Source organism: Puma concolor, chromosome D4, assembly GCF_028749965.1.
Source record: "Puma concolor isolate L17-30 chromosome D4, mPumCon1.1.hap2, whole genome shotgun sequence".
NCBI lineage: Eukaryota > Metazoa > Chordata > Mammalia > Carnivora > Felidae > Puma > Puma concolor.
In genome coordinates, this window is record NC_141679.1 from 74,291,546 (window position 1) to 74,315,421 (window position 23,876).

The 23,876-nt window shown below is 45.0% G+C and overlaps 1 protein-coding gene across 3 annotated transcripts in view; it reads left to right on the forward strand.

Moving 5' to 3' along the window:
- RGS3 (regulator of G protein signaling 3) overlaps positions 1-23,876 on the forward strand; it is a 140,361-nt gene that overhangs the window by 2,003 nt on the left and 114,482 nt on the right. Inside the window, exon 2 of one of the 3 annotated variants that reach the window (XM_086683765.1) lies at positions 14,087-14,267. In XM_086683765.1, the coding sequence (XP_086539891.1) occupies positions 14,150-14,267 (118 nt within the window). In that variant the 5' untranslated portion in view covers positions 14,087-14,149. Of the gene's footprint in view, positions 1-14,086; positions 14,268-15,807; positions 15,969-23,876 lie in introns of those variants that run through there. The other 2 variants (XM_025933148.2, XM_086683766.1) reach the window with 2 other exon arrangements.

The window sequence follows — 23,876 nt, forward strand, 5'->3', positions numbered from 1 at the left end:
CTTGACCAGATTTTGCCTTCAGAGAAGGTGAAACCAATAAATTCAGTTTTGTTTGTTTGTTTGTTTGTTTTTGAGCCTATATTACTTCTAAGGATGGCCCTGTTTTGGGAGGGATCTCCAAAAATAATTAAAACTCTCCCTTGGCCTCGGGATCAAACCCAACCCCTTTTGCTTGTCTTACAAACCTTACAAGGTAGGCTTATGGCCTGGGTGCGCCCTGCTTATCTCTTCAGGCCCAGTTCCCTCCTACTCCCCCCGAAGCTCTATGATTTTTTCCTTTTGGTTGTAGTGAGTCTTGTCTTCTCTTGCCTTCAGGCTTTAAAAAAATTTGTTTTTTTCTGTACTTTTCCTTCAACCTGGACAATTCTTTTCTTCCCTTCTCTGCCTAGTTTCTACTCATCCCTTAGATCTCAGCTTGCATGTTATTATTTTGGGAAGCTTTTTCTGACCGCTGTCGGGGTGACGTCCTCCTCTTTCACTTTCCCTCTCCCGGCCTCTGTGGAGTTCGTGGCTTGTCTCTTGCCACCGTCCACAGCCAGACTATGAGTTCTGCGAGTCGTATCTGTCTTCACTGCATAGCATCAGTGAAGGCATCATCACCTAGATGAATGCCTGGCACATCATAACTGCTCAGTAATATATGCTGAATGGGCAAATGAATAAGAAGCAGATATGACATATCTCCTTTTTTTAGGGTACATGTAATGTAGCAGTGTGAGCTGAGTGGTACAGAGTGTGAAGAAAGAGGGGCCCTTTGGATGCTCCTATCTGAAGCTATTAGGTTTTAGCAGGTGGAGATGTTTGTGGAGGTGGCCTTTTGGTGGAGGGAAGCGATGCAGGTGAAAGAAGTTTGGGACATAAGCAAGTACTGCCATATTCCCATCTGGAAAGGGTGGAAGGTGGGGTCAGAGACAGCTTGTGTCCCCATTGTTCAGGGCCTTGGATGGCAGGCTGGAGGCAGTGGGTTCTATTTGATAGCCAATGGGGAGCCATCGATGGCTTTTGACTAAGGGAGAGATAGGACTAAGGAAGTGCTTTAGAAATTGTTAATCTGATGGCAGGAAAACATGAATTGGAGGGAGACCAGCAAGCCCGGAAAGATCAGTTAGGAGGCTGTCATAGGAGTCAAGATGGGAGGTGATCAGGGCCTGGATTATGTGGGCAGCAACAGAATGGACACAGAGGGGCATGGTGCAAAGGAAAAATTAACAAGAACTGGAAATTGGAAAGAAAGAGTAAGGGGAGAGGCAGGAGCCAAAGAGTTTTCAGCCCGATTCAGTGAGATGCTGTCATGATCGGAAACTGGGAGGCCAGAAGGAGAAACCAGTTGAAGGAGAGAGAAAGAGATTCCTCCCTCAAGCCTTTACAGTGGAGTTATGGTTTTGTGTGGCTTCTCACTTATGGAAGTTCAATCAATGTACAGAGCCAAAAAATGAAGCACAAGTGGGCAGGAGTGACAGGGGAGGACAATGCAGCTGGCGGGGGCTGTTCCAGCTCTGTCACTCCATGAAAATACAGCTCAGAGGGAGTGCAAGATGGGAGAAGCAAATTTGCTGTTCCCCTTTTAATTTACAATGCCATGGGTATTTTCTGGGTGACTAAGGGCTTATTTGAAGGTAATTTGGCTATTCACAATTTATGCCTTGTATGCTGATTTTAGATCTGAATTTCCTGGCAAGACTTGACTTTTTCAAATGTGTGCCAGATGCTAAGGTGGGAAGTAGGCAGCTGCTAAGAAGACACACCTCTGTCACTGCATTAGAGGTGCTCACAGTCTAGTTTGGTAGAAAGATATGGAAGCAGACAGTTAGGGCTGGTCTAGGTGAGCAGCCAGGGAGAGAGCCAGTGCAGAGAGAAAGATTGTTGGTAAGTGTGTCAGAGCAGAGGTGGCCCTGAGCCTGGGGTTGGAGAGAGATCTGGGCCTTCATCAGAACAACACAGAGCAGCAGCCAGAGTGGAGATCTTGGAGGGACAGGGTATTGGGGCAGGAAGGGGACAGAAGGGCATGGCTGGGGAACATACCTTACGAGAAGACAGGAAGAGCCACAAAATAGAGGAATTATCAGAGAAACAAGAGGAAAACTATGGCAAGGTGGATGAGGGCTGAGAATGGGCACCTGATTTTCATAATTAGGAAGTCAGTGGTGACCTCTGAGTTAACAGTTGCGGTAGAGAAGTGGGGCAGTCAAAGGGGCCCAGGAGTGATTGGTGAGGGTCTGGAAGCAACGGGAATACACGCCACCTCTCTCAGTTACAGCTCCAGTCAAACCAACCTAGAACTTATTCCCTAGCTCCCAGTGAAATTTCCCTGGAGGACCTTTGGGAGCTCTGGATGCCATGACCCCTGTCCCTATATTTCTTCCCCTGACAAGTACGCTGATCCAGAGGTAGGCTTTGTCCTCCATAAGCTTCATAGTCCGGCTTGAGTGCAGGTGAGCCAAGCCACATCTCTCAGCTGTGCCTGCTGTACTTTATACTAAACACGTCTAAATTATCCTCTTCCATAAGTAGGATCCACACTCCCACAGGACTGCCAGCGCTAACTTGCTAATTGCTTTCCTGGAGTTTGCTTCTTGCAATTACTTTGTCAGAATCTAGACAAGGCAACATATAACAATTTATTCCAGGATGATGTTTTTAAGTCAGTGGTTCCTTATCCTAGTTATATTGTTCTTTTCTTTTTTATTTTATTAAAAAAATTTTTTAAATGTTTATTATTTTTTGAGAGAGAGAGAGAGAGCGAGCACAAGTGGGGAAGGGGCAGAGAGAGAGGGAGATACAGAATCTGAAGCAGGCTCCAGGCTCCAAGCTGTCAGCACAGGGCCCAATGCGGGGCTCAAACTTGTGAACCATGAGATCACGACCTGAGCCGAAGTCAGATGCTTAACTGACTGAGCCACCTTGTTGTTCTATTAAAGAGATTAAAATAGTAAGAAACGTATATACCCACGTAGTTTACCGTGTCTAGTGTTCCCTCTAGTCCTTTGTGTGGATCAAGACTTCGAGAGTATCATTTTCCTGCTGCCCAGAGATTTGAACATGTCTTGTGGTGCAGGTGGTGTCCACGATGAATTCATTCAGCTTTTGGAAGTCAAAAAAGATCTCTATTTTCACCTTCCTTTTGGGAAGGTATTTTTGCTGAATAAAGAATTTTAGGTTGGCAGTTTTTCTTTTCTTCGATGAAGATGTTTCACTGTCTTATGGTACATATTTCTGATGAGAAGGCTAATGTCATCTTTGTTCTTCTGTATGGAATCCGTTTTTTTTCTGGCTGCTTTTAAGATGTTTACTTTATTTCTGGTTTTAGGCAATTTGGTCATGATGTGCGTTGGTACAGGTTTCTTCATATTTCTTTTACTTGGGATTCATTGAGCTTCGTGGATTTGTGGGTTTATAGTTTTCATCAACATTGGGAGAATTTCACCCATGATTTCCTCAAATATATTTCTGGATCCTACCTCCTTCAGGGATCCAACTATATATGTAGTCGTCCTGCTCACTGATGCTCTTTTTGTTTATTTTTTGGAGGGGTCCTTTTTCTCTGTATGTTTTATTTTGAATGGTTTCTATCTTCAGGTTCACTAATCTTTCTTCTTCTTACAGTGTTTAATCTGCTGTTAATCCCATCCTGTGTATTTTTGCATCTCAGACATTATATTTTTCACCTTTAGATGTTCAGTTTGGTCTTTTTTATTTTTTCCACATATCAACATGCTTTTAAAGTGCTCCTTGAACATAAGAATACAGCTGTAATAACCATTATAATGTGCTTGTCTACATCTGTGTCATTCCTGGATTGGTTTCTGTTGCTTGATTTTTCTCCTTATTATGGGTCACATTTTCCTGCTTCTTTGCACTCCTTGTAACTTTTTATTGGATGCCAGACATTGTGAATTTTACCTTGTTGATTGTTGTGTATTTTTTGCATTCCTCTAAATATTCTTGAGCTTGTTAAGTTGCTCAAGCTTTCAATCCTTTGGGGTCTGACTTTTGGATAGGACCAGAGTGTCATTTAGTCCAGGGCTGATCACTCCCCACAACTGAGGCAAACCCTTCTGAGTCCCTACCCCTTACCCCAGTGCCCCCAGGAATTAGGAGGTCTTCCCTACCAGTCTGGCTGATGAGAATAAGAACTATTCCTGGCCCTGTATAAGATTCAAAACTGTTTCCTCTAATCTTTTGAGTGGTTCTTTCCCTTGGGGTACTTTACCCTTTTCCCTTAGCTTTGGGTACTTTCCTCATACCTGTGAGCTTATAGGCGCTTATATGAAGGTTTGGAGAGAGATGCTGTACAGATCCCTAGGGGTCTCTCCTGTGCAGCTCTTCCCTCTCTGACACTCTGTCTGATGAACTCTAGCTGCCCTGGCCTCCTGAATTCTTCAACTCATGGATATGGAATTGGCCTATATTCCCTGTCCCTTTTAGAAAATCTTTCTGGGCAATAAGCTGGGGCAATCGTAGGGCTCATCTTGTTGGTTTTCTGTTTCTCAGAGATCACTGTCCTTGTTGCTTGAGGTCTAATATCTTTTTTATTTTATTTTTTTTTTATTTTGCACAGAGGGAGAAAGTGTGAGTGGGGAGAGGGACAGAGGGAGAGAGAGAATTTTTTAAAAATGTTTATTTATTTATTTTGGGCGGGGTAGGGAGAGGCAGAGAGACAGGGAGACAGAATCACAAGCTGGCCCTGCACTGACAATGTAGAGCTGGATGCGGGGCTCGATCTCACAAATCATGAGATCATGACCTGAACTGAAATGAAGAGTTGGACACTCAACTGACTGAGCCACCCAGGATCCCCACTAATATGTTGAGCATCATTGTTACATTTTTTTTGTCCAGTCTTTTATTTGTTTCAGTCCCAAGATGTCCTCCAATCCCTCCACCTTCACTGGAGGCAGAAGCTTATATTATTTAAGTGCAGAAGACTTTTTGAGGGTTTCTGGAACCCTTGACTGTGCCACGCCAAGTTGCTCATTGTCAGGCTAGGAAAAGGGCTTCCAACATAACTATAAGGACACTAAGCCATTCTAGGAGAGACTGGGGACTCTGCTTTTCCCCTCTGGCTTTTGTCAAGTCTCTGGCTTTTGGACTTAGTCTGCTATTTCACAATCCTCTGGTGGTGAGGGCTTTGGTCTCTTGTATTTTCAAAGCTTGTCCGGAGGTTGTAGCAGGGGAGCACTCATATACCCTTGACCGAATAACAGTCCTCTTCTATTGGGGAAGGTCATCCACTTTGACCAAGCCTGCAACTTTGGGAGGAATGCACATGGCACATGGAGCAGTTAGGGAGGAGGAGGATACTCACCTAGCCAGACAGATCAACTGAATCAACGCTGGTCATCAGTGGGGTGACAGATGCCACAGCCAGATTGCTTTCATATCCTGGTCTCTTCTACTTTGGAACAATACCTCTTGGCTCACTTGGAATCTTGTGTTTTTTACTTGGTCCCCAGTTAGACCCTGTTTGTGTTTTTAGATCACCAAAGGCTTCTCCATCTGAGGCAAGTTTAAGTTTCTTGGTGGTACTTCCAGCCACCAGCATCTGCTCCTGTAGAGAACCACTAACCCAAAGATACTGGGTTCTACTTGAAGAAGAATTACAGACATACTTTAAAAAAGCAAATCCTGTATTTCAAGGGTGAATAAAATACCAGTTTACAAAGAATTCCAGCTGGTTAAATTTATGACAAGAAAAAAACCTGACCCAAGAATATTCTCTGGCTTCGAGCCCAGGGTATTTTTCCTTTTAGAGTGAACTTGGTACGTTTTCATTCATGTGGAGCTGTTGCCTCCCGGCATTTTATTCTGGGATGGAAGGTCAACAATGACTGCCTTGTTGCTAAATCCAATGGACACTTCTCAGTTATTAACCTACTTGACTTCTCAGCAGTATTTGACATTGTTCACAAGTATTTCCTTCTTAATATGCTCCCTGGCTTTCCTTCTCTTTCTCTTGCCTTTCTTCCTCTGCCTGTCTTTTCAGTTGCTACTCTCCTTGGTTCTTTCCTGAGCCTTCCTCTCACATTTAACATGCTCCTTGGGATCTCTTATCCATGTCCATGGCTTTACTGGGAATTTCTACGTCTGTATTTCTGGCCTAAATATTTTTCCTGAGCTTATTGTCCGGTAGCTTCAGCTGTTCACTTGACATCTCCACTTGGATAGCACATGGGTTACTCAGTCTCAGTTCGGCCCTTCCTCTCATGTTCTCCATCTCTGTAAAGGGCCCTTATTCTTCTTTTTAAAGTTTATTTATTTATTTATTTTTAGTAATCTCTACACCCAACATGGGGCCTGAAGTCACGAGTTCAAGATCAAGAGTCGCATGCTCTACGGACTGAGCCAGCCAGGCGCCCCTGTAAAGGGCACGTCTAAACATCAAATTGCCTATGTCAGGATTCTTTTTTTGCATTTTCTCTTCCCATCAATCACCAAGTCCTATTGATTCTACTTGTTTCCATCCCTTCTAGCCACTATCATCTTCTGTCTGGGCTCCTAGAAAAGACTTCACCTAACACTACTTTCTGTTCCCAACCCTCGTGCCAGTCCTCTCCCCCATCCATTTTTTTTCCCAACTCTGGCCAGAGTGATCTTTTTAAAATAAGAACTAAAGTCTTTTTTTTTTTTTAATTTTGCTTAAAATCTTTTGATGACTGGCCTGTGCTCTTAGGACAAAGCCCCAGCTCCATTTTTTTCTTTTTTTCTTTTTTTTTTTGGTTAACATATACAAAGATTCTTTATTGTGAATCCCATATAGTGAATTGATTCTCGCAGGATGTGTCCATTGATTTTTTCCTAACTCTTATATCCATAGTCAACCTACAGTTTCAATTAAATGGTGTTTTGACAAATAGAGTTACATCCTAATCTGTATAATCAACAAACCAAATAAAGCCCTTATTTGTGGGGCACCTGGGTGGCTCAGTGGGTTAAGCATCCAACTTTGGCTCAGGTCATGATCTCATGGTTTGTGAGTTCAAGCCCTGCATTGGGCTCTGCACTGCCAGTGCTTGGGATTCTCTGTCTCTCTATCTTTTTCTGCTCCTCCCCCACTCACTCTCTCTCTTAAAATAAATAAACTTAAAAGAATTAAAAAAATTTTTTTAAAGCCCTTATTGAAATACAAATCAGAACCACACTGAGATACCACCTCACACGAGTCAGAGTGGCTAAAATGAACGAATCAGGAAACTATAGATGCTGGAGAGGATGTGGAGAAACGGGAACCCTCTTGCACTGTTGGTGGGAATGCAAACTGGTGCAGCCACTCTGGAAAACAGTGTGGAGGTTCCTCATAAAATTAAAAATAGAATTACCCTACGACCCAGCAATAGCACTGCTAGGAATTTATCCGAAGGATACAGGAGTGTTGATTTATAGGGGCGCATGTACCCCAATGTTTATAGCAGCACTATCAACAATAGCCAAATTATGGAAAGAGCCTAAATGTCCATCAACTGATGAATGGATAAAGAAGATGTGGTTTGTATATACAAGGAATACTACTCGAAGATGAAAAAGAATGAAATCTTGCCATTTGTAACAATGTGGATGGAACTGGAGCTGATTATACTGAGTGAAATAAGTCAGTCAGAGAAAGACAGACATCATATGTTTTCACTCATGTGGAATTTGAGAAACTTAGCAGAAGACCACGTGGGGAAGGGAAGGAAAAAAATTAGTTACAAACAGAGAAGGAGGCAATCCATAAGAGACTCTTAAATACTCAGAACAAACTGAGGGTTGATGGCAGGGCGGGGGGGGGGGGCGGGTGCGGAGGAGAGGGGAAAATGGGTGATGGGCATTGAGGAGGGCACTTGTTGGGATGAGCACTGGGTGCTGTATGCAATTGATGAATCATGGGAATCTATCCCTGAAACCAAGAGTACACTGTATACATTGTATGTTAGCTAACTTGACAATAAATTATGTATTTAAAAATTGGGGCGCCTAGGTGGCTCAGCTGAGTGTCCGACTTCCGCTCAAGTCATGATCTTGCAGTTTGTGAGTTTGAGCCCCGTGTCGGGCTCTGTGCTGACAGCTCAGAGCCTGGAGTCCGCTTCGGATTCTGTGTCTCCCTCTCTCTCTCTGCTCCTACTCTGATCACGGTCTGTGTGTCTCTCTCAAAAATAAATAAACATTTAAAAAAATTTTTTTTTAAATTAAAAATTTAAAAAAACCCTTATTTGTAACACTTGTTAATCTCTTTAGTGCAAATACTCCCACCGTGTTTGGGTTCAAGGTACCAGTGTGATGTCACTGCACATAGAGTTGGGGAGAGTTGCACAGTAGCATATAGATAACAATAAAATACGGTAAAATAACTAGGAATGAGTTTTGAGAATTTTCTTTAATGTTTATTTTTGAGAGAAAGAGAGCACGAGTGGAGGAGGGGTTCCGAAGAGGGCTCTGTGCTGACAGCATTGAACCTATGCGGGGCCTGAACTCATGAGCTGTGAGATCATGATCTCAGCTGAAATCAAGAGTCGGATGCCTAACCGACTGAGCCACCCAGGTGCCCATACATAATGTAATTTTAGTAATGGCTCTGTTTAACAATCAGCTTGCAAAATCCTGAAAATTGAATCTTCCCTCACAGGCCTGTATGAATTGGCTCCAGCACGTCATTGGATTCACATTATAAATATGCATTTCCTAATATGGGTTGAAGTTTAAAAGAAAAAGATGAAAACTGTCTAGAGACCTATAATTTTTTCAAGCTGGGTTTAACCCAGTCTTCACAATCTCCAGGGATGAAGCTGCCTGCTCTTACGCGGAACAAACCCATTTCCTTTCTACAGGAATACAAATGCTAAAACTTTCAGGAGGTACATTTTTGATAGTTCCTCTGGGTGGTGTCTATGTAGAGTTTCTGCTCACCCAGCACTCTTTCTGCTTTTCTTGGGGTGGGGGATCAGGCTCTGATTTTCATCTGGGGAACCACCTATGAAGATCCTTTTTAATAACACACGAAGCCCTGTGTGTTTACCTTCTTGCATATTACTCCTATGCCCACACTCTGACTTTCTCCTCCACGCTTCCCATCCTTGTGCTCCTCAAAGAACGATGATTTGCTCTCCTTTTCAGGCCTTTGCTTGTTTTGTTCCTTCTGCCTGTAACCCTACCTTCACTTCCTTTGCTTGGCTAAATCATCCTTCAGATCGCTTTCTTTGAAAAGTCCTCTCTGACTTCCTTTACCATCTCAGTCCGCCCAGCTCCCCAGACCGAATGAGCCGTTAGTCTGTTTGCCACAGGTTGACAGGACGGTTCCTCTATTGTCACACCCATCCAACCTCCCACTAGATCATATGCTCCACCTCGTTCACTTCTAGAACCCCAGCGCTCAGTGTAAGGCTCAGCATGAAGTAGTGCTTAGCTACTGAATTGAATTTTTAAATTATTTTTTAAGTTTAATTAGTTAATATATTTGTAAACGTCTCTCTTTCTTTCTTTCTTTCTTTCTTTCTTTCTTTCTTTCTTTCTTTCTTTCTTTCTTTCTTCCTTAATTTCGAGAAAAGGTGTAAGTGAGCAAGGGGGAGAGAGAGAGAGAGAAGTGGGGCTTGTTTTCACCCAAAGCGGGGCTCGAGCTCACCCGATGTGGGACTCAAACTCATGAACAGTGAGATCATGACTTGAGCTGAAGTCGGATGCTTAATGCCTGAGCCATCCAGGCGCCTGGTTGAACTGAATTTTAATGTGTCAGTAGCCATAGGAGTCTTGGCCCCCTTGTTTGTAACCTAGCCTTTCTGAGCAGGACGACTGATACGAAAGATGACATTCTATAGTGATTCTTTGGCTGGATTCGGATTTCTCCACTGTTTATTTACTGCTTTGGCAACCTGATACAGTTAACAACGCTGAACCTTAGTTGCCTCATCAGTAGAAATGCTTGGACTTCCTGGAGGCGGATGATATTTTTCTGTCTCTGGTTACCAGTATTTTATGCATTAGTCAATTACACTGACTCTCTGGTGCAATGATTATTCATGTTTCTTGGTACATTTATATATTTTTCTTACTGATTTGTAAGACTTCTTGATTCATATATACATATTTGCCATATATTTTATAAATATTTTAAATTCATTAAAAAAATTTTTTTTAATGTTTATTTATTTTTGAGACAGAGAGAGACAGAGCAAGAACAGGGGAGGGGCAGAGAGAGAGGGAGACACAGAATCTGAAACAGGCTCCAGGCTCTGAGCTGTCAGCACAGAGCCCGACGCGGGGCTCGAACCCACGGACCGTGAGATCATGACCTGAGCCGAAGTCGGACGCTTAACCGACCAAGCCACCCAGGCGCCCCTAAATTCATTTTTTAACTAAAAAATTTTAAATTGTTTATGGCCACAGACAAGCTTCTAATTTTTTCCAACCATTTTAAAGTGTAAAATCCATTCTTAGTCCACTTATAGGCATAGTTTGCCAACCTCTGAACTAACATGCTCATTAAATTTGAACAATCTTTGCATTCCTAGAATAAATACCATTTGATCATGAATATACTGGCAGCTTTGATTTGCTAATATTTTAGTTAGGAATTTTGTGTCTATATTCATAAATCAGATTGGTCCAGTAGAGATTTCAAACTAGTTATAGGACAGAGACATATTGTATTTGGCCTACAAAATATTTTACAATTTTTCTTTTTAAAAAATATTTATTTATTTTGAAAGAGAATGAGAAAGTGCACACGCACCCATGAGGCAGGGTAAGAGGCAGAGAGAGAGAGAGAGGGAGAGAGAGAGAGAATCCCAAGTAGGCTCCTCCCTGTCAGCTCAGAGCCCAATGCGGGACTCAAGCTCACAAACTGTGAGATCATCACCTGAGTTGAAATCAAGAGTAGGTCAATTAACCTACTGAGCCACCCAGGCACCCCATATTTTACAGTTTTTTGAATGAATTGCCCATGTTAAAAAATTGGTAGATACTAAATTAAAAATTTGAGATTTCTCGCTTTTCTTTAAAAAACAGAATGTGGCAAAACTGGGAGAATATGGGCTCAGTTTTGTCACATTTTTAATAGAGCGCCTCTATGTATGTTTTGTATTTCACCAATTTCTACTCTTATTTTATTTTGTTTTTTTAAACATTTTTATTTATTTTTGAGACAGAGTGAGACAGAGCATGAACGGGGAAGGGGCAGAGAGAGAGGGAGACACAGAATCAGAAGCAGGCTCCAGGCTCTGAGCCATCAGCCCAGAGCCCGATGCGGGGCTCGAACGCACGGACTGCGAGATCGTGACCTGAGCTGAAGTGGGACGCTTAACTGACTGAGTCACCCAGGCGCCTCTCTACTCTTATTTTTAAAAAATATTTTATTTTTAAGTAATCTCTACACTCAATGTGGGGCTCGAACTCACAACCCTGAGATCAAGAATCGCACGCTCCACCGACTGAATCAGCCAGGTGCCCCTACTCTTATTTTTCTCTTTGACCTTTGGTCTGTAGTTTTCTGTTGCTAAATTTAGCTGGTTTTTGTCTTTGTCTAACTTTGTAGCTGGCACTGACAAATCTTCCAGTTTTTTTTCTAGTTCTGAAACAGGTTAAATTACATAGGTACTGTTTTTCAAAAGTCTTATAGAATTGACCTCTAAAACTCTCTGGGTCTTCTATAATTTTTTCAGGTAGAGTTTTGATTTCCTTTTGTATTTTATATATGGTTAGTTATCTACTAAAAATTTCAAATTCTTATATCAATTTCAGTAATTAACAATTTCTAGAAAATCACCCATTTTCCCTCTAGATTTTCAAATTATGGAATGAGGTTGCATTGGTTTTCTCTTATAATTTAAAGAATTACCTTTATCCTTTATCTTGTATCATGGCTGTCTCTCTCTTTCCTACACTTGTTGATTTGTAGTTTTTTCCTGTTTTGCCTGAGTTCTAATTTATTGGTCTTTTCAGAGAATCAGGCTCTGGTTCCCTTGTTGAATTCTATTTTTTTAAAAAATAAATTTCAACTTTAACTTAATTGCTCCTTTAAAAATTTTCCATCTGAGGGGTTCCTAGGTGGCTTAGTTGGTTCGGTAGGTTCAGTGTCTGATTATTGATTTCAGCTCAGGTCATGATCTCACAGTTTGTGGGTTTGAGCCCTGAGTAGGGCTCTGTGTTGAGAGTGCGGATCCTGCTTGGGATTCTCTCTCTCCCTCTCCCTTCTCCTCCCCCACTCTCACACATACTCTTTCTCTCTCTCTTTCTCAAAATAAATAAACATTAAATTTTTTTTCACCCAAATTAGTTTCTTCCTCTTTTAACTTTTTGAAATGAATCTTCAGTTAAAAAAAAAGAAATCTTTCTTGTTTGGGGCGCCTGGGTGGCTCATTCAGTTGAGCGTTGACTTAAGCTCAAGTCATGATCTCAGTGTTCGTGGGCTTAAGCCCTGTGTCGGGCTCTGTGCTGACAGCTCAGAATCTGGGGCCTGCGTTGGATTCTGTGTCTTCATCTCTTTCTACCCCTCCCCCACTCATGCTCCTTCTCTCTCTCTCTCTCAAAAAGAAACATTAAAATAATTTTTTTTTAATTTAAAAAATCTTTGTTTTCTAAATAAAATCATTGAACTTTTTATTCTTTTCTATTGACCTGCTTGTCTTCTGTCTGGTACTACATTATTATAATTTCATTTAACATCTGGTAGTTCTAGTCCCCTTTATTATTATTTTCAAAATGTTTTGGATATTGGGCTACATGATACCTCAAATGCACTACAATTCTTTGATAGCTAATGTAAAAATGTACCCAAATAAATCCTTTTGGTCCCTTCCCTCTAACCCAAGTGATCTTTATTCTTCTCGATACAAAATCACTCTTTAAAAATGCCTATAATCAATCTAAGTTTGTGAATATGGCGTATTTAAGTATGGTGTGTGTGTGTGTGTGTGCACATACTGTGTGTTTGTGTTTGTGTATGTGCTAAGGATGCATCTGTAGTGTGTAGGGTGAGTTGTATCTATGTGTGACGTATGCATGTAGTGTGTGTATTTGTGTGTGGTGTGTATGTGTACGTGCATTTGTGTGTGTGGTGTATTTTTGTATGTGTGTACATGAGAAGTGTTATGGTGTGTATATGTATGTGTGTAGAGTACGTGCAATGTGTATACAGTGTCTGTAGTATGCTTGTGTACGTGTGGGGTGTGTGAGGTGTAAGAGAGATACTGAGGCCCACAGCCTGGGGTGCTAGAGGAACCAGGGCATGCCAGAAAGACAAGCTTGGTCTGAAAACTTCCCCTGCCTTCCTGGGGAGAGCAGGGCTACAACCACAACCCTTTATGTATGTCCCATGCTCCTTTTTTATTGTTTGCTTATTTTTGAAAGAGTGAGAGAGAGAGAGAGAGAGAGAATATGAGTGGGAGAGGGGCAGGCAGAGAGAGACACAGACTCTGAAGCAGGCTCCAGGCTCTGAGCTGTCAGCTCAGAGCCTGACATGGGGCCCAAACCCATGGACTGTGAGATCATGACCTGAGCCGAAGTCGGACGCTCAGCTGACTGAGCCACCCAGGCGCCCCCTTGATGTCCCCTTTGGACAGTAGTGTGGGTAGATAGGCCCAGTTTCTCCTGTGGTGCCACCGGCCAGGCTCCCACTCACTTCTGTTCTCCCTCTCCTGAGAAAAGAGTGACCTCCCCCTTTAAGAGAAGGACACGTCCAGTGTTCTACTAAGGGGCCTTACTGTTGATGGTTAAGGTGGTGGAGATGGTGCCACTCGAGGGGTCAGATCAGGATCAGAATGGCATTAGGTTTTCCCAACTGAACAGGTTAGCTGCTGAGTGCGCCTTTATCCGGAGTGGGGGTGAAGCGCCAGTGTGGGCTTCAGTCTTTACCCCCAGGCCACATTCAGATAGTGCAACTCTGTCCTGCTCTTCTGGGTCCCACCCTCCTGAGGGTGCATCTGCGCTTTGCTCAGTGGTCCCTGGTAGAGCTGCGAAAGGGCCACTGTCACCTTGGGCACATCACTCTCCCCTTCCCTGTGGACCTTCCTTTGCCCTGGCTTTAGAACGCCATGCTTTCTAATTCCTACTGGGAAAGAGCATCCCTCTCAGGCGGCATCTCAGGTTATGCCTAACTCATGCTCCCATCTTGTTCCTGCAGGTCTATAACACCTGTAGCCTTGGTGTCCTTTCTGCGTCCTGTGGCTTGAGCCCGAGGTTGCCCATGTTCCCTGGCTGGAAGGAATGGCAGGGCCAGCATACCACTCTGCACAGAAAGGATGCCTGGACTCAGACTACCCCAGCCAGGAGGAGAATCAGGCATGCTCAAATCCAGGGTGCAGGTAAGTCCATCTGCCATTGGTTGGGGCCAGGGGAGTAGGCTTGCCCCTGCTACCGGCAGTGCTCGTGGCGTGGGGGTTGGGTCAAGGGCAGAGCAGGGCTTCACAAAATGCCAAGTTTCAAACAATCCACTGGCCTTTACGTGGCTCATTTGCACTTGACCACGAGTTTGCTGATTTCAGGGCTCCTTCTCTAGTTTCTGCTCCCTGCTGGTAGCCAGCTGGCCCTGTGGCCTCAAGTTTCCTTACCTGCCTCAAGAAGGCAAGTCTCCAGTCTACACTTGCTGTTGGCCATGGGGCAGGCATGGAGGCCAAAGAACAGATAAGAGGATGGCCTTTTGGGCAGGCAGGCCTGGGTTCAAATTTCAGCTCCACCAACCTTGGACAAGTCCAAGAGACCTACCCTCTCTGCCTGAGGTTCAGATGTATCCCTGGCAGAGTGGAGCTGCTTCTTTCTAGGATCACTGTGAAGATGAAATGAGATGATGCGTGTAAATTGCCCAGCTCAGCCCCTCGTGCCTGTTACTCAGTACATATAACTCTTCTCCCCACTTTCTCTCCTGCATCCTCCAACCTTGTCTTGAGTAGATCCCCTAGCCACAGATATCCATCTGGCAACTTCCAACACCTCCCATTTTTAGACCACCAGCAGCTTTCCCTCCTACAGCAGCAACAGTCAGAGATTCGCAGAGCAGATGTCTTGGTGTGAAACTATTCCCAGGAGGTGTTCCATGAATGTTTGCTGACAAAGCAGTGCAGGGACTGACCTTCCTTCCCCCTCTGCCTCCTGGTACCTGGCTCTGGATATTGAAAGCGCCTACCCTCTGTGCATACTGTGTGTTTCTGTCCCCTTAGCTACTGAGGGCCTGTGTTCCAGTTCCAGGGCACCAGGCTGCAGATGGGGGATGGGGATGGGGGGCGGTGGCTGTGAGGCTGGCTGGAGCAAGCTGCTTTGGTCTGGACCTGTGCCAGGCTGCTCTCATCCAAGAGGAGGGTCAAGGGGCAGATAGGGCAGAGTTTGGGAAGGGGTGGCTTGAAGCATGAACACTTTTCCAAACCCACTGCACTGGGCCGGGAGGATGCTCCTTTTGCCCTTGCTTGGGTCCGGTGATTACAGGTCTGAGCTTCAAAGCAGGTTACAAACCTGGCTAATTGCTGGCCTAGGGGAGCTGGGTGAGCAGGCCAAGCCCGCCTGCGTGGACACGCCAGCGGCCGCGGGCCTCACATGGGGCTGGCACTTCCAGCCTGGAGCGGTCCTGGAGCCAGGAGCCCCGGTGTGGCCGCCCAGTCCTGTTGGCTCCTCGGGGAGGGCTGCGGTGGGGAGCTGGGAGGACGGCCACCCGGCTGCCGCTGTGGCCGCTGCCCTCGCTGTTGGGGCGCCAGCGCCTCCTCTCCTGGGGCCGGCGTCTGATCGGTCAGGTGGAAACCTCCCCATTCAAACCTGCGCGGGCCAATCAGGGCCCGGCGCGCCGGCCCATTCAAACGCGCGCTGCAGCCGGCCTCCCGCTCCCGCCTCCGGGACACTGGCGCGGGGCGGGGACGGGTGAACCTGCTGCCTCGGTAACTGGGGAGCAACACTGACGCCTCGGGTTACGGGCGCTCCTGGCAGGCGGAAGCAGGACGCCATGGAGCGCTCCCTGCACCGCGTCTCCCTCGGGAGCCGGCGTGCCCACCCGGACTTGTCCTTCTACCTCACCACCTTTGGTAAGTGCCCGGGATGGCTGGCTGCCTGGGCTTCTTCTCCCTGCGCTCAGCGCCCGGAAAGGTCCCCACCCCCGGCCCCGTGATAGGTGAGGCTGGCAGCAGCGGGTACCTCCTCTGGCCCCTTCCTCCTTTGGGTGCCCAGGAGGAGCTCAGGGCACACGGACCCAGGCTGAGCGAGCCACGGGGCGCAGCACCTGCTGCTGCCTGGCCAGTGGTGTTAAGTGTGGCTGGCTGTGCCTCACTTGGCTGGAATCATCACGCCTCAGTTCATCTTTCAGAGACCCGGTTTGCTCCACTGGAGATTCCCTCTAGCCAACAGTTCAGGGTTAAATCAGGGTCTTGTTACTATATCTCAAGGCCTCCTCCATCCTCTTTCCTTTGGCTCAGGGACAGGACAGGTGCCAGGTCAGCCCGGGTGGCCTTGGCTCCTTGTGGGCTTGCGTTGGAAGCTCCAGTGGATGTCGGACTCACAGCACGTAGGGGAGAATTCTCTTCTTCAGGAGTGACCAGGCTCTCAGGAGGATCACGGGGCTGCCCTGGGGGCTTGAGGTAGAGAGCAATGGGCAGCGGGCCCCTGCCCCCAAACCCCTAGATAGCAGGATTGGGTTCCCCCAAATAACAGCGGGGCAGCAGTGCCCCAACAGCCTGGGCAAACCCAGCCTTTCAGGTAGCCATAATAGAGAAAACAGCCCTGTCCCAGGAACACAGCCCTTCACAGCTCTGCGTTTCCTCACTGGGTCTGCAGCTCCCTGTGGAGAGTGGGTGATATTTGGGTGATATTTCCTCTGTGGAGACTTGAGATCCAGAGAGAGCAAGGTCTCCCAGTGAGCCAGACTGGTTGGTACCTGAGTTCAAGCCTTCTGAGACAGCTTGTCCAGCATTTTTTCAGTTTTTTTCATAAAGGTTGGGGCAGTTACTGCAACATACTGGACTTTGCCCAGGTTTCATAGACAGAACACTCTGGGAGTCAGGCCCTTCCTGGGGCTCTCCTATTCTCAGGCTTACCTCTGCCAGCACACTGGGTTCCTTACAAACTGTCCTTTTCTCTAGGAGCAGAGGGAGTGATAAAAAAGCAGTGGCTTCACCCCTAGAACTGGCCTGTGGTCTGGCATCCTGGAATTTACGGGTCTGGTGGGTGGAAGGAACAATGCGGGTAATGAAATAGCCACCATCTGTCCAGCACTTACCATGTGCCGAGCCTTGTGTCAAGGGCTTTATCTCATTTAATCCCCCCAATTCCCATGAACCCTGCTGGGATGTGGGAGTCTACCAGACAAAGGAGGTGTCTGGGATGACCTGAATTCGTGGAGCTGGGGTTGTCAGGAAAGTGTCACGGAGCCGTGAGGCCCTATTATCTTAGCTGTGTGCTGATTTAAAAGTAAATATATATTTCATTGCTTTTTCCCCCCTCATTATTATTGCTGTAAGATGGCTTCATTGCTGAAAACTTAGTGAAAAGAACAAAGTGTAAATCCCCTGTACTCTGATTCCTTAGAAAAGACCTTTGTGGGTTACCAATTTGTTTTATATCCTTCCAGACTTGTGTGTGAGTGTGTGTAGGGGTGTGTTTAATTTTAAAAGAATTGAGACCATATTGTATGTACAGTCTTAGAATCCATTTCTCTTCCTTACTGGTACAGCGTGACTATTCCCTACCATCAGTCTATAGTCTTCTATTGAATTAATCATCCTGACAGAGATCTGGGAAGTCGGGGAGTGTCCAGACCAGCAGGGAGTGGATCCCCTCCTCTCCCCGCCCAGCCGTGGCCTCAGGGCTGGGTCGGATGGTTATCTGGGAAGGTTTCTACTGGAACCAGTGACTGTGACCTGAGTGTACCGCAGCAGGCAGGAACCTTGTGGGGTGGAGAGACTCCTGCTCTTAATGTACGCAGTCTCCTCTCCCATCTCCCCGAGGACACAAGTTGACACTGGAAAGTTCTTTCCTGTTTCCTGCTTAAATTCTGTTTCCTTGACAAACACTGCCCCTCTTTCAGGCGGCTGATTTTCTTCATGCACGGTGTGATCTGTGCTTGTCTGCTCATGAATGAAGATTCGTATCAGTGATTCCCAGACCTGGTCACTTATCAGAAGCTCCTGGCGAGTCTGTTAAAAACACAGATTCCTAGGATCTTCATAAGTCTAGGGTGGAGCCTGAAAATCTGTAATTTTAAGAAGGCACACAAGTATTTTAATGATCAGCCAGGTTTGGAAGCTGTGGATTTAGTCAGTTTTGGTAGCCAGCATGAACTCTCTTAACGTGAAGGTCTTTGCTAAGTTTTCCTTGGTTCACTGGCCTTTTCCCAGCATGGCAGGTAGTCCTGGTCTTCATCAGCGGGCTTTGCCCTGGTAGAACCACATGAAGGTTCTGCCTACCCGATGGCTGGCTGAGCACAAATATTCAAAGGGAGCTAATTTTCCAGGATCTCTGGAATTATAATTTTTAAATGTTTATTGATTTATTTTGAGAGAGAGAGAGAGAGAGAGAGAGAGAGAGAGAGAAAGAGAGAGAGAGAACAGGCTGGGGAGGGGTGGAGAGAGAGGGAGAGAGAAATCCCAAGCAGGCTCTGCACTGCCATTGCAGAGCCAGATGTGGGGCTCAACCTCACGAACTACGAGACCATGACCTCAGCTGAAACCAAGATTCAGATGCTTAACCGACTGAGCCACCCAGGCGCCCCCTGGGATCTCTGGAGTTATAAACAGATAAATTGGTTTCACCAAAATTCCTTCCAGGGAGAGTACTGTATTGTATATGGCGAAGTTTATGTATTGTGTGTGTGTGTGTGTGTGTGTGTGCCTGCACATGCTCATGGGTACAGCGCCTTGTCCCTTGATAAGAGGCATATTTGAGTAACATTAGTTGACCATACACTGTCTTCTAAGGAGGTGTTCTGGCTTCAGGAGAGGGGAGTGTGTATGTAAACTGGGCCTAGAACCCAACTCCTCCAGAGGTGACAAATGCATTTTCTGTAGAACAGAAGCCAGCTAGCTGTTCAGCGTGTTGGGCAGTGTGCGTGAGGCCCTGAACTGGAGGCTGCAACCTGGCCCTGCCAGCTGCCCCTGGCTTCCCATGCTGCTCTGAGCCGGGGACACACACAGTTCCTGGACTTGGCTGGGAAGCTCCTCCAACTACTTCTCAGGACCCCATCCTTTGCTGGTTGGGGTCCTCAGCATTTACTGGCTGTTCTGTCATCTGGGGTCCTTTTGCTTGGGAGTGTTCAGAAATTCTCAGTTTCTGGCCCCTCCTCTTTTCCAATTCGTTCTATTTTTTAAATTAAGAATTTATTTGAGAGAGAGAGAGAGAGAGAGAGAGAGAGAGAGAGAGATTGAGAATCCCAAGCAGGCTCCACGCTCAGCACTGAGCCTGACATGGGGCTTGATCCCATGACCCTGGGATCATGACCTGAGCTGAAATCAAGAGTCCAACTGTCAACCAACTGAGCCACCCAGGCACCCCTCTGCTGTATTTTGTAATTTAATTTAATTTTTTAATTTTTTAAAATATGTATTTATTTTTGAGAGAGAGAGAGAGAGGGAGAGCACGAGGGGGGAGGGGCAGAGAGAGAGGGAGACACAGAATCGGAAGCAGGCTCCAGGTTCCAGGCTGTCAGCACAGATCTTGACGGGGACCTCGGACTTGCAAACCATGAGATCATGACCTGAGCTGAAGTCGGAGGCTTAACCGACTGAGCCACCCAGGCGCTCCTATTTTTTTTTTAAATTGTATTATGAAATATAACACACACACAGAAAAACATTCCTCCAAATAATGTGTAGTTCAGTGAATTATCACAAAGCAAATACCTGTGTAACTTTCATGAGGGTCAAGATTGCCGATATCCAGTTTGACATGTAGTTTTTTTCTTTGTCACTCAGTTCAAAATAGTTTCCAACTTTCATAGTCCTACTTTCTCAAGACTTTAGGTTATTTGGAAGCATATTTTTTAAATTTACAAATACTGGGGATTTTCTGGTAATATTTTTATTCTTTTTTGTTTTATTATTTATTTGTTTATTTATTTGAGAGAGAGATAGTAAGTGGGGGAGAGGGGCAGAAGGACACAGAGAGAGAGAATCTCAAGCAGGCTCCATGCTCAGTGCAGAGCCCAATGCAGGGCTTGATCCCATGACCCTGGGATCATGAACTGAGCTGAAAGCAAGAGTCAGACGCTTAGCCAACTGAGCTACTCAGGCGCCTCTCTTGTTCTTTATTCTACATTTTGGTCCGAGAATATACTCTGCGTCTTTTTAGTTCTTTGATGGATCAGGATATAGTCAGTTTTTATAAATGTTCTGTGTGTACTTGTGCAGCACCTGGGTGGCTCAGTCAGTTAAGCGTCCGACTTCAGCTCAGGTCATGATCTTGTGATTCGTGAGTTTGAGCCCTACATCAGGTTCTGTGCTTGGAACCTGCTTCGGATTCTGTGTCTCCCTCTCTCTCTGCCCCACCCCTGCTCATGCTCTATCTCTGTCTCAAAAATAAATAAATATCAAAAAAGAAAAAGAAAAGCTCTGCAGTAGTTAGGCATAGTAGTTTTGTATGTGTCGGGTTTAGGTCAGGTTTGCTAATTATATTCTTCAAATATTCTTCTTTAATTTTTTTCAACATTTATTTATTTTTGAGAGATGGAAAGAGAGCAAAAGTGCAGGAGGGGAAGAGAGAGAGGGAGACACAGATTCTGAAGCAGGCTCCAGGCTCCTAGCTGTCAGCACAGAGCCCAATGTGGGGCTCGAACCCACGAACCGTGAGATCATGACCCAAGCTGAAGTCGGGCACTTAACTGACTCAGCCACCTAGGTGCCCTGTTGTTCAAATGTTCACCATCCTTGCTAATCTTTTCCCCCAGTTTGTTCTCAGTCACCAAGAGAGGTGTGTTAAAATTCCTGCTATGGTTATACATTTGTCTGTCATTATAGTTGTCAGTTTTTTCTTTATATATTTTGAAACAATATTAAGAGCATACACATTTAGAATTATTATCTTAGTAATGAACTGAAACTTTAATTATTAAGAAGCCTACTCTTTATTTCTAGTGGAGATAAAGTCTACTTTTCCAGACATTAACATCACTACCCAGCTTTCTTCTGCTGAACAGTGAATTGCCTAGTGTATCTTTTTCCACCTTATTTCTGTTGGTCTTTATGTTTCTTTTTTTTAAATGTGTATTTATTTTTGAGAGCACGAGTTGGGGAGGGACAGAGACAGAGTGAGACAGAGGATCCAAGGCAGGCTCTATGCTGACAGCAGCAAGCCAGATGTAGGGCTTGGACTCACCAACCATGAGAGCCGAAGTCAGATGCTCAACTGACTGAGTCACCCAAGGGCGCTGGTCTTTCTGTTTCTTTACATTCTAAGTGTGCTATGTCTCTTGTAAATAGCAGGCACAGAGTTGTTATTTTGCTTTTTAGTGCAGACCTAGGGTGATATCTTCCTGCAAAAAGATCTCTATTTGCTTCTGCCAGGTGCTTGAGGTGACTAGAAATCTGGGATAGTCGTAATGTTAGGGGTTGGGATTATTTGAAGTTGAGCTTCAGTGCCCTGAGGAACTGTCTCATCATGGTTCATTTGTTCCTGGGGAGCCACCCTTTAGAGTTCTGACCCAAAAGGTCAGGGCTCAGAAGGACCCCACTCTCAACAGGCCCTAGTCTCCAACTCCTGTTCCTCTTGCCCTGTGAGGCAGACAGAAACTCTGCTCAGCCTCTTGGCCTTTCCGTCATCTCTCTGGAATTTGAAAACACCCCAAGGAGAGAATTAGTCCAGGCAAATATTAAACTTCATTCCATGGACCTCCATGCTCCCTGAGTCTGCTCTGTAGTTCCTCTCTGTCTTGTTGTGTCTCCAAGAAGCTGCTTTTAAATATTTTCTCCAGCTTTTCTAGATTTTTCCTCAGTGGGTGTGTCATTCCAGAAATAGAAGTCCCCTGCATGTATTTTCTAATTTTTCTGAGTCGTTTTTACTCTTTTCATCTCCTCCCCCTCCCTCCCTCATTTTCTTCCTTCCTCTCTCCCTTTCTTCTCTCCTTCCTTCCCTTCCTTCCTTCCTTCCTTCCTTCCTTCCTTCCTTCCTTCCTTCCTTCTTCCCTCCCTTCTTCCCTTCCTCTGTTCCTTGTTTCCTTCCTTCTTTCATCCCTCCCTCCTTCCTCCCTTCCACCTTCCCTCCCTTCCTTTTTTCCTTCCCTCCATCTTTCCTTTTGTCATATCAGTGAGAGTGCTTTCTGTTTGCCAGGTGCTTCTCATACATTAGTTCTCAGTTTTACAATAGCTCTCTCAGAGAGTTGAATTATTATTATTCTTTCCATTGTACAGATGAGGAAACAGAAGATATAGTGATTCAGGATCATCAGTGGTGGAACCAGGATCCAAGCCGGGTCTTACTGACTCCAAAACCCGTGCTTTACTCATGGTTCCTTCTGGGCTTCCTCTCTTGTGTTTTCCAAATGAGGCTTGTTCTGCTGGAAAACTTTGATAGTAAAAAAAAAGAATACAACTGTGGGGTGCCTGAGTGGCACAGTCAATTGAATGTCCGACTCTTGATTTTGGCTCAGGTCATGATCTCATAGTTCGTGAGATCAAACTCTACATTGGGCTCTACTCTGACAGTGTGGAGCCTGCTTGGGATTCTCTCTCTCCCTCTCTCTGCCCCTCCCCCCTCAAAATAAATTAATTAATTAAAGAAAAGAACACAACTGTAAAACAGAATGAAAATAAATTATTGACTTCATCGTGTGGCTTAATGCCATCAGCAAGGATGTAACAGATGCTCGTCATTACAAAATGACATATTTAACTATAGAGAAAAAGTCTGTAATATGAAATAGATAAGGGTGGGGAGAAATTCATAAAATGTGGTGACACTGGAAATGTTGGAATTAAAATCATTGTAATAAAATCTAAAGGAAAATCGTGAAAGGCAGAATAATGTGAATTTTCTATATATTATGTATGATATTGTACACGAATGTATATAAAAGAAAATCATTTGCTCTGCAGGTGAATCATTTTCATGAATAGGCTGGGCTTGGGTTAACATGGGACAATTCCAGATTTTGCAGTTTAATGGGTCATAAGTATGGCTTGAATCTATCAAAATTCTTTACTGAGAAAACCAAGGACCTCAGAAATGGAAGGACTTTTGTTTCCTCAGTCATAATATGCTGATTTATTTTAGAACTGTAGTTTCTTAACAATTTTAATTTTTTAAATTTGTTTTAATGTTTATTTGTTTTTGAGAGAGAGAGAGTGACAGCTGGGGATGGGCAGAGAGTGAGGAGAACAGAGGCTCTGAAGTGGGCTCTGTGCTGACAGCAGTGAGCGCGACACAGGGCTCGAACTCACGGATCACGTAAGATCATGCCGTGAGCCGAAATCAGATGCGCAACTGACTGGGCCACCCAGATGCCCCTCTTAACAATTTTATTTATTTATTTTATTTATTTATTTATTTAAAAAAAAATTTTTTTTTAACGTTTATTTATTTTTGGGACAGAGAGAGACAGAGCATGAACGCGGGAGGGGCAGAGAGAGAGGGAGACACAGAATCGGAAGCAGGCTCCAGGCTCTGAGCCATCAGCCCAGAGCCTGACGCGGGGCTCGAACTCACGGACCGTGAGATCGTGACCTGAGCCGAAGTCGGACGCTCAACCGACTGAGCCACCCAGGCGCCCCTTAACAATTTTTAAAATTGAAAAATGGCCTCAGAATTGAGATCAGGTTTGTTACCTAACTGGAGGCAATCTGGGTATATATTAATTACCTATTGCTTCACAACAAAGTACCCCAATATCTATTGCTTAAAAAACCCAAATATTTATTATCTCCTGTTTCTGTGAGTCAAGACTTTGGTTGGGAATGGCTTTGCTGGGTGGTTTTTGCTCAGGGGCCGCTCAGAGGCGTTGCTGTGAAGATGTT